General features: G+C 48.7%; 1 protein-coding gene across 1 annotated transcript; it reads right to left on the bottom strand.

Moving 5' to 3' along the window:
• Positions 1-299: 299 nt before the first annotated feature.
• On the bottom strand, positions 300-9,521 carry C10H1orf43 (chromosome 10 C1orf43 homolog). Its single transcript, XM_040326786.1, has 7 exons — positions 9,395-9,521; positions 6,961-7,062; positions 6,770-6,878; positions 6,629-6,682; positions 3,795-3,961; positions 1,121-1,179; positions 300-1,006 (listed from the first exon to the last, which is right to left on the bottom strand). The coding sequence occupies exons 1-7, from the start codon at positions 9,482-9,484 to the stop codon at positions 808-810; spliced, it is 780 nt and encodes a 259-aa protein (XP_040182720.1). The 5' UTR covers positions 9,485-9,521; the 3' UTR covers positions 300-807.
• Positions 9,522-9,783: the final 262 nt, after the last annotated feature.

Here is a 9,783-nt window from a genome sequence, read left to right as displayed (position 1 = left end):
TGGCATTCCCCTTTAAATCCATACCAGACCTGAAGGGCCAGGTGATACAAATAGACGGAGGCGGAGTTATATTTTTCTCATGTTTAATACTGTACAAGAAACATAGAAAAGACCCCCCCCCTGGATGTAGGAAAGTGCGGAGTTGCTATATACAGAGGGGAACAGTCTCTTCCTGAACTCTGCGGACTGAATTCAGAATATAAAACCTGAGCCGTTAGCTGAAACCTCGGCCAGAACGATCGTTATTCCGGGGGGGGGGGGGGGGGGCGGCGTCAACTCTCATTGGCTGCCCGGGACCGTCTACATTAAAAAAAACGATAAGATTCCCACCCCTCTATAAAATAATTAAAGGAGAACTCCACCCAAAACCAATATCTTGGCATGATCGCTGGAGAGATCGATCAATCATACGATGGTTTCCAGTAACTAAGCCTCCAATTTGGAATTCCCAGTAAGACCCAACTGGTGCAATGGCGGTGTCCCCCCTCCCCTTTTTATGGGCCCCCCCCCCTAATAATTTGGGGGGGTATGAAGAATATCATAAATGGGGGACGGTATGAATAGCGGGGGATGGGTGAGAAACGTTAATAAGAAGTAGAAGAAGTCCGAGGATGATTGGCTCCGCCCACGACATCTCGTGGAGTTGTCCTTTTACTGGTTGCCCGTCTCCTGAGGAAGTCCTTGTAAAGCTGTCGCCGATTTCTGCCGCGTCTCCTGCGCCGGCGCCACGACTCCCACCTCTAAGTGACCTCAAAACGACGGGGCGAGGAAGAATCCGGCCAATCGGATGGCAGAGATCCCCGCATTTCACAAGGTGCTCTCCAGGGTGTTATATTTGTCCTTGAAGCTCTTCAGCTCCAGGAAGTGTTTGGCCCGTTTGCTCTTCTGGTTGGACGGGAGGTAGGTGACCTGGATGGTGGGCGAGGCGGAAGGTTCCGGCGAGGCGGTCAGGTCTTTGGCGGCGGATTGGCGCTGCCTCTGGCTTCCCAGCTCTCTGGATTTTACCCTGAGGGGGGGGGGGGAGGGGAAGAGAGGAACGTCAAAGTAACTGAACTGCCGCGGCAGCTGGAAAAGACAGAGACACACGGACACACGTGATTGGACGGATGGAACAACTTACAAGGCGGATAACTCGCTCAGCGCCTCCATGAACTTCTCGTGTTCTGCTTTCCCGTAAACCTGAAAAACATAACAAAGCAAGAGAGTCAGTCTATAAAACTCTCCCCGACCACAGGAGGCGGGTACAACCTCTGCCAGAGTGTGCCTGCTGGCGAGATTTCACCTCACTTCCTGTCTCCCCCAGAGGGACATTTCACCTCACTTCCTGTCTCCCCCAGAGCAAAATATCACATCACTTCCTGTCTCCTCCAGAGCAAAATATCACATCACTTCCTGTCTCCTCCAGAGGGAACTATCACCTCACTTCCTGTCTCCTCCAGAGGGACATTTCACCTCACTTCCTGTCTCCCCCAGAGGGACATTTCACCTCACTTCCTGTCTCCCCCAGAGGGACATTTCACCTCACTTCCTGTCTCCCCCAGAGGGACATTTCACCTCACTTTATGTCTCCCCCAGAGGGACATTTCACCTCACTTTATGTCTCCCCCAGAGGGACATTTCACCTCACTTCCTGTTTGCTCTAGGAGGGACATTTCACCTCACTTCCTGTTTGCTCTAGAGGGATATTTCACCTCACTTCCCGCCTCCCCAGTGGGACATGCCACCTCACTTCCTGTCTCCTACAGAGAGAGATTTCACATTACTTCCTGTCTCCCCCAGAGGGACATTTCACCTCACTTCCTGTCTCCCCCAGAGGAACATTTCACATCACTTCCCGTCTCCTCCAGAGGGTAATATCACCTCACTTCCTGTGTCCGCCACTGGGACATTTCACCTCACTTCCTGTCTCCCCCAGAGGGAAAAAATCACCTCACTTCCTGTGTCTGCCAAAGGGACATTTCACCTCACTTCCTGTCTCCTTCAGAGAGAGATTTCACATCACTTCCTGTCTCCTCCAGAGATATTTCACATCACTTCCTGCCTCCCTAGTGGGACATTTCACCTCATTTCCTGTCTCCTCCAGAGAGAGATTTCACCTCACTTCCTGTCTCCCCCAGAGAGAGATTTCACATCACTTCCTGTCTCCCCCAGAGGGACATTTCACCTCCCCTTTGTTTTGTTTTTTTTCTAGCCACTATAGAAAACTTTTTTTTTTTTTTTTTTAGTCTTTTATTTATTTTAATGATATTATTCATTTATTAATTGAAAGGGTAAGGGGTTAGCGTTAAGGTTAGGTTTAGGATTGGGGTTGGAGTTAGGGCTTAATATTTTCTTTATTATCTTATTATTATTTATGGATTTTTTTATTAAGATTAGGATTTGGGTATATATATATATATATATACACACACACACACACACACACACACACACACACACACATATACACAATTATTATTATAATAATAATAATAATAATAATAATAAATGTTTTATATATATATTATTAATTTTTATTATTTTATTTATGGTTTTATTATTTTTGTTAGGGTTTTAATTAGGGTTGTCCAGATACCGATACTAGTATCGGTATCGGGACCGATACCGAGTATTTGCGGGAGTACTCGTACTCGCGCAAATGCTCCCGATACCTAAATAGAATACTTTTTTTGTATTTATCAACATGTTCTATGAAAATTCTTTGAGTTTTTTACTACTGCGTGACAAGCAAATAAAACATTTTTATTCATTTTTACTCATTTTTATTCTTTCATAATGTCTTGAGTTAGAGTTCTTCATAATTCTAAAGAAAATATCCTTAGTCTGTATTGTGGTTTGAAAACTGTCACATGACATTTAAAAAAAGTATCGGTATTCGGTATCGGCAACTACATGAAAAAAAGTATCGGTACTTGTACTCGGTCCTAAAAAAGTGGTATCGGGACAACCCTAGTTTTAATACTACTAAATGAATAAATAAATGTAATATAAAAATACACAAATAAAAATAAATCATAAATACAACAAATTATACTATGTAATAAATAATTAATTAATTGTAAAAAAAAAAACACCCCCAACCCAAAATGAATTAATTAATTTTGTTTTGGGGTGTTTATTTTATTTTAAGATTATATTAGGATTGTTATTTTTATTTATTTTTTTATATTTGGGTGTTTGTTATTAATAATTATTTATTATAAAACATTTTTTTAAAGGTTAGGGGGTTACTTTATTAATTATATTATGATTGTTTTTTTTATTTATTCGGGTGTTTATTATTAATAATCATTTATTATATATATTTTTTAAGGTCATTATTACATATTAATTTATTTTATTTATGATGATTTTTAGATATTTGTGTATTTTACACGTAATTATTCATATATTACTAAAAAAAATTATTCAAGCATATAATTGCGGAAAAAAAAAAAAACGCAAAACGAAACACGTGAAAGAGCACAAAAAAAAAAAACACGCAAAATTGCGTTTCCATTCATTGCTATGGGAATAAAAACGCATCAAAAACAAGCAAATCCGCCCAATTTGAGCTGCAAATAAAAACTCCAGAACTTTTTTTGGCTCTTCAGGTTCAGGTGATTGGAGGGGAGATGCGATTCGTCTCCATAGAGAATCATTGATTTTTTCCCCCCCTTCTCCAGCATTTTGGAGCTTCCCGCTACGAAACGCGTAGATCCGAATGGGGCCTCATAGGGGCGGAGTGTCCATAGAAAGCTACAAATGTGGGCCAGACGGGAAAAGCCCCGGACTACACAAGTGGGCGTCCTCACCCCGGTGCCGTATCGCGCCGAGTCATATCCGTCCAGCAGGGTGTCCAATAGCGGCTTGCGGACGGACTTGTAGGGGGAGGTGCCGTTCCTCATCTCCAATAGGAACGCCCGGAAATTTCTTCCTACCAGACATTTGGGGTGCTTCGCGTTCTCCTGGAGGGGAATGTCTGAGGAGGGAAACAAAAATGTTACTGGAATTCAGCATCTCCTCCGATCACCCCAATTCCTCCTTCACCCCTCGGATCACCCCCAATACCTGCACCCCTCCGATCACCCCAATTCCTCCACCCCTCGGATCACCCCAATACCTCCACCCCTCGGATCACCCCAATACCTTCACCCCTCGGATCACCCCAATTCCTCCACCCCTCGGATCACCCCAATTCCTCCACCCCTCGGATCACCCCAATTCCTCCACCCCTCGGATCACCCCAATTCCTGCACCCCTCGGATCACCCCAAAATACCTGCACCCCTCGGATCACCCCAATTCCTGCACCCCTCGGATCACCCCAATTCCTCCACCCCTCGGATCACCCCAATACCTTCACCCCTCGGATCACCCCAATTCCTCCACCCCTCAGATCACCCCAATTCCTCCACCCCTCGGATCACCCCCAATACCTGCACCCCTCGGATCACCCCCAATACCTGCACCCCTCGGATCACCCCAATACCTCCAACCCTCGGATTAACCCAATTCCTGCACCCCTCGGATCACCCCAATACCTCCAACCCTCGGATTAACCCAATTCCTCCACCCCTCGGATTAACCCAATTCCTTCACCCCTTGGATCACCCCAATTCCTGTACCCCTCGGATCACTCCAATAACTCCACCCTTCGGATCACCCCAATATCTTCACTCCTCGGATCACCCCAATACCTCCAACCCTCGGATTAACCCAATTCCTGCACCCCTCGGATCACCCCAATACCTCCAACCCTCGGATTAACCCAATTCCTCCACCCCTCGGATTAACCCAATTCCTTCACCCCTTGGATCACCCCAATTCCTGTACCCCTCGGATCACTCCAATAACTCCACCCTTCGGATCACCCCAATATCTTCACTCCTCGGATCACCCCAATACCTCCACCCCTCTGATCACCCCAATTCCTCCACCCCTCGGATCACCCCAATTCCTCCACCCCTCGGATCACCCCAATTCCTCCACCCCTCGGATCACCCCAATTCCTCCACCCCTCAAGTCACACCAATTCCTCCACCTCCAACCCTCGGATCACCCCAATTCCTGCACCCCTCGGATCACCCCAATTCCTGCACCCCTCGGATCACCCCAATACCTGCACCCCTCGGATCACCCCAATACCTTCAACCCTTGGATCACCCCAATACCTCCAACCCTCGGATCACCCCAATACCTGCAACCCTCGGATCACCCCAATTCCTCCTTCATCCCTCGGGAATACCTTCACTCCTCGTATCACCCCAATACCTCCACCCCTCGGATCACCCCCAATACCTCCACCCCTCGGATCACCCCAATTCCTCCACCCCCCGATTCCCCCCTAATACCTCCACCCCTCGGATCACCCCCAATACGGATCACCCCCAATACCTCCACCCCTTCGGATCACCCCAATACCTTCACTCCTCGGATCACTCCAATTCCTCCTTCACTCCTCGATCACACCAATACCTTCACTCCTCGGATCACCCCAATTCCTTCACCCCTCGGATCACCCCAATTCCTTCACCCCTCGGATCACCCCAATACCTCCACCCCTCGGATCACCTCAATTCCTGCACCCCTCGGATCACTCCAATTCCTCCTTCACTCCTCGGATCACCCCAATACCTCCACCCCTCGGATCACCTCAATTCCTGCACCCCTCGGATCACTCCAATTCCTCCTTCACTCCTCGATCACCCCAATTCCTCCACCCCCAATTCCTCCACACCTCGGATCACCTCAATACCTTCACTTCCAATTCCTCCACACCTCGGATCACCCCAATACCTTCACTCCTCGGATCACCCCAATTCCTCCACCCCTCTGATCACCCCAATTCCTCCACCCCTCTGATCACCCCAATTCCTCCACCCCTCTGATCACCCCAATTCCTCCTTCACCCCTCGGATCACCCCAATACCTACACCCCTCGGATCACCCCAATACCTTCACTCCTCGGATCACTCCAATTCCTCCTTCACTCCTCGATCACCCCAATTCCTCCACCCCCAATTCCTCCACACCTCGGATCACCTCAATACCTTCACTTCCAATTCCTCCACACCTCGGATCACCCCAATACCTTCACTCCTCGGATCACCCCAATTCCTCCACCCCTCTGATCACCCCAATTCCTCCACCCCTCTGATCACCCCAATTCCTCCACCCCTCTGATCACCCCAATTCCTCCTTCACCCCTCGGATCACCCCAATACCTACACCCCTCGGATCACCTCAATACCTTCACTCCTCGGATCACTCCAATTCCTCCTTCACTCCTCGATCACCCCAATACCTTCACTCCTCGGATCACCCCAATTTCTTCACCCCCAATTCCTCCACACCTCGGATCACCTCAATACCTTCACTTCCAATTCCTCCACACCTCGGATCACCCCAATACCTTTACTCCTCGGATCACCCCAATTCCTCCACCCCTCGGATCACCCCAATACCTTCACCCCCAATTCCTCCACCCCTCCGATCACACCAATTCCTCCATCTTCACCCCTCGGATCACCCCAATTCCTTCACTGGACACACATTTGCCGAGTACACTGCAGCCGGCACCGCGGGGGTCCTATTCCCACCCAGGAGATCCTCTGACCATCTACTGGCCAGCTTGGGGAGGAACTCACCTGAGTGTTTTACAGCATCCAACGTCTTCATCCTATACAGATAGTTGAACCCGCCTGGAAGATAAAAGAGGTCATCAGAGGTCACCTCGCTGTCGTATCTCTATGGTATGAGGAGTACAGAGCGCGGCCGCGTCTCCTCACCGGGTGTGTCCAGCTGCAGCAGCCGGTCGTCTCCGTCCTCCAGGAGCTGCGGTTCGAATTTTATGTCCTGCACTTTGGAGAGTCGGTTGTCGATCTCCTCCTTCAGATCCTGGAACAGAGAAAGACGAGTGACATACGGATAAGAAGCGACACCCCCCCTCACCCCCTCCCCCGATATCCGGCCCGCATACCTTGGGGGCGTTGTGCCCCACCGGAACGTGCGGCCCCCTCCGGGATTTCATCGCAAATCGCATGATCTGCCGCTTCACAAAGATGAATAAAAGGACGAAGACCTGCGGGGAGGGAGAAGAACGGCGTCACGTGTGTCTATCTCCCGTCTGATCAATGTTTATAAACAATGTTACTTTGTATATCTCTATCTCCCGTCTGATCAATGTTTATAAACAATGTTACTTTGTATCTCTCTATCTCCCGTCTGATCAATGTTTATAAACAATGTTACTTTGTATCTCTCTATCTCCCGTCTGATCAATGTTTATAAACGATGTTACTTTGTATCTCTCTCTCTCCTGTCTGATCAATGTTTATAAACAATGTTACTTTGTATCTCTCTATCTCCCGTCTGATCAATGTTTATAAACAATGTTACTTTGTACTTTTCTGTCTCCTGTCTGATCAATGTTTATAAACAATGTTACTTTGTATATCTCTATCTCCCGTCTGATCAATGTTTATAAACAATGTTACTTTGTATCTCTATCTCCCGTCTGATCAATGTTTATAAACAATGTTACTTTGTATCTCTCTCCCGTCTGATCAATGTTTATAAACAATGTTACTTTGTATCTCTCTATCTCCTGTCTGATCAATGTTTATAAACAATGTTACTTTGTATCTCTCTATCTCCTGTCTGATCAATGTTTATAAACAATGTTACTTTGTATCTCTCTATCTCCTGTCTGATCAATGTTTATAAACAATGTTACTTTGTATATCTCTATCTCCCGTCTGATCAATGTTTATAAACAATGTTACTTTGTATCTCTATCTCCCGTCTGATCAATGTTTATAAACAATGTTACTTTGTATCTCTCTATATCTCAATAAATTCCCAGTTCCACTACACTGGGGGCCCCCAATATCTCAATGAATTCCCAGTTCCACTACACTGGGGGCCCCTGTGGCCCCAATATCTCAATGAATTCCCAGTTCCACTACACTGAGGGCCCCTGTGGCCCCAATATCTCAATGAATTCCCAGTTCCACTACACTGGGGGCCCCTGTGGCACCAATATCTCAATGAATTCCCAAGTAACACTACACTGGGGGCCCCTGTGGCCCCAATATCTCAATGATTTCCCAGGTACACCACACTGGGGGCCCCTATATCTCAATGAGTTCTTTGTTTATCTTCTCTGGGAACCCTATATTTCAATGGTTTCCTAGTAACACTACACTGCCCCCCCCCCCCCGATATCTTGACGATATCCCATCAACGCTACACTTTTACTTCCCGACTACTCTTGGCCGTGTCATTGGAGTGCTCTACTTCCATGGCCACCCCAATGTTTCGGCTCTGCAGGACGTCCACCAGCCTGGTGAGATGGGCCGCACTGTAGTAGGCTTTTCACATCTGGGAGGCCCGCCCCTCCCCTACACTGGGGGCCCCGATATCTTGATGAATTCCAAGCTACACTACACTGGGGCAATTGTGGCCCCAATATCTTGATGGACTCCCAGCTACACCACACTGGGGCCCCCTATATCTCAATGATTTCCTTGTTTATCTTCTCTGGGGTCCCTATATTTCAATGATTTCCCAGCTACACTACACTGGGGGCTCCTGTGGCCCCAATATCTCAATGAATTCCCAGTTACACTACACTGGGGGCCCCTGTGGCCCCAATATCTCAATGAATTCCCAGTTACACTACACTGGGGGCCCCCCGATATCTTGATGAATTCCCAGTTACACTACACTGGGGCCCATGATATTGCAATGAATTTCACGTTACACTACATTGGGGGCCCCCGATAACTCGATGATATCCCATCAACGCTACACTGGGGCCCCTATATCTCAAGGAGTTGCACGTTTATCTTCTCCGGGGCCCCTGTGGCTCTCAATAATTTCCCAACTACACTACACTACCTATATCTCATGGAGTCCTTTGTTTATCTTCTCTGGGGCCCCCGATATCTCAATGATTTCCCCATTTCACGGGGGCCCCTATTCCAGAGTGGCCCCCAATCTACACAGCCCTCGGGGGCCCCGATATCTCAATGATTTACTCATTTATCTTCTCCGGGGGCCCTGTGGCCCCGATATCTCAATGATTTACTCATTTATCTTCTCCGGGGCCCTTGTGGCTCTCAATAATTTCCCAACTACACTGGGGGCCCCTATATCTCAATGAGTTCTTTGTTTATCTTCTCTGGGGCCCCTGCGGCCCCCGATATCTCAACGATTTCCCCATTTCCCAGGGGCCCCTATTCCAGACTGGCCCCCCATCTCTATACAGCCCTCAGGGGCCCCACTGTGGCCCTAGCAACCCCCAAAGTTTCCCTCCCCAGTTGTAGGGGCCCCATGACAGCTAGAGATTGGTTGTTATAAAGTACATTAGGGGCCCCTGTGGCCCCCCGAGGGGTGTCGTGTATCCTCACCAGACTCCCATAGGCCATCACCAGGACCACATTCACCCCGGACAGCCAGTTACTGGTGCTGCGCGCCATCTTCCCCCCTACTTTCTCCATCTTCCAATCACATGACCATCTTCCCTCAGAGGACACGCCCACCCCCCCTCCAGCCTACCGAGCGAGGCGTGGAACGCAGCGCCGCCCCCTCTCCCCACCCTCCGGTGGAACGCAGAGCACGCCCTGACGTCAGGGGCTAAGCGTACGTGAGAGGGGGCGGGGCGGAAGGGAGGTCACGTGGTGAGAGAGCGGAGGAGCCGCAGGTAAGGACGGAGCTCGGCCGGGTTGTCCGGTGATGGGGAAGCGGGGGGAGGATACACCCGGGGTCGGGGCGGAAGGAAGGGTGTGAGCGGGAGGGG

This window comes from Rana temporaria, chromosome 10 (assembly GCF_905171775.1).
Source record: "Rana temporaria chromosome 10, aRanTem1.1, whole genome shotgun sequence".
Lineage (NCBI taxonomy): Eukaryota > Metazoa > Chordata > Amphibia > Anura > Ranidae > Rana > Rana temporaria.
This window is presented reverse-complemented; position numbering and strand designations above follow the sequence as displayed.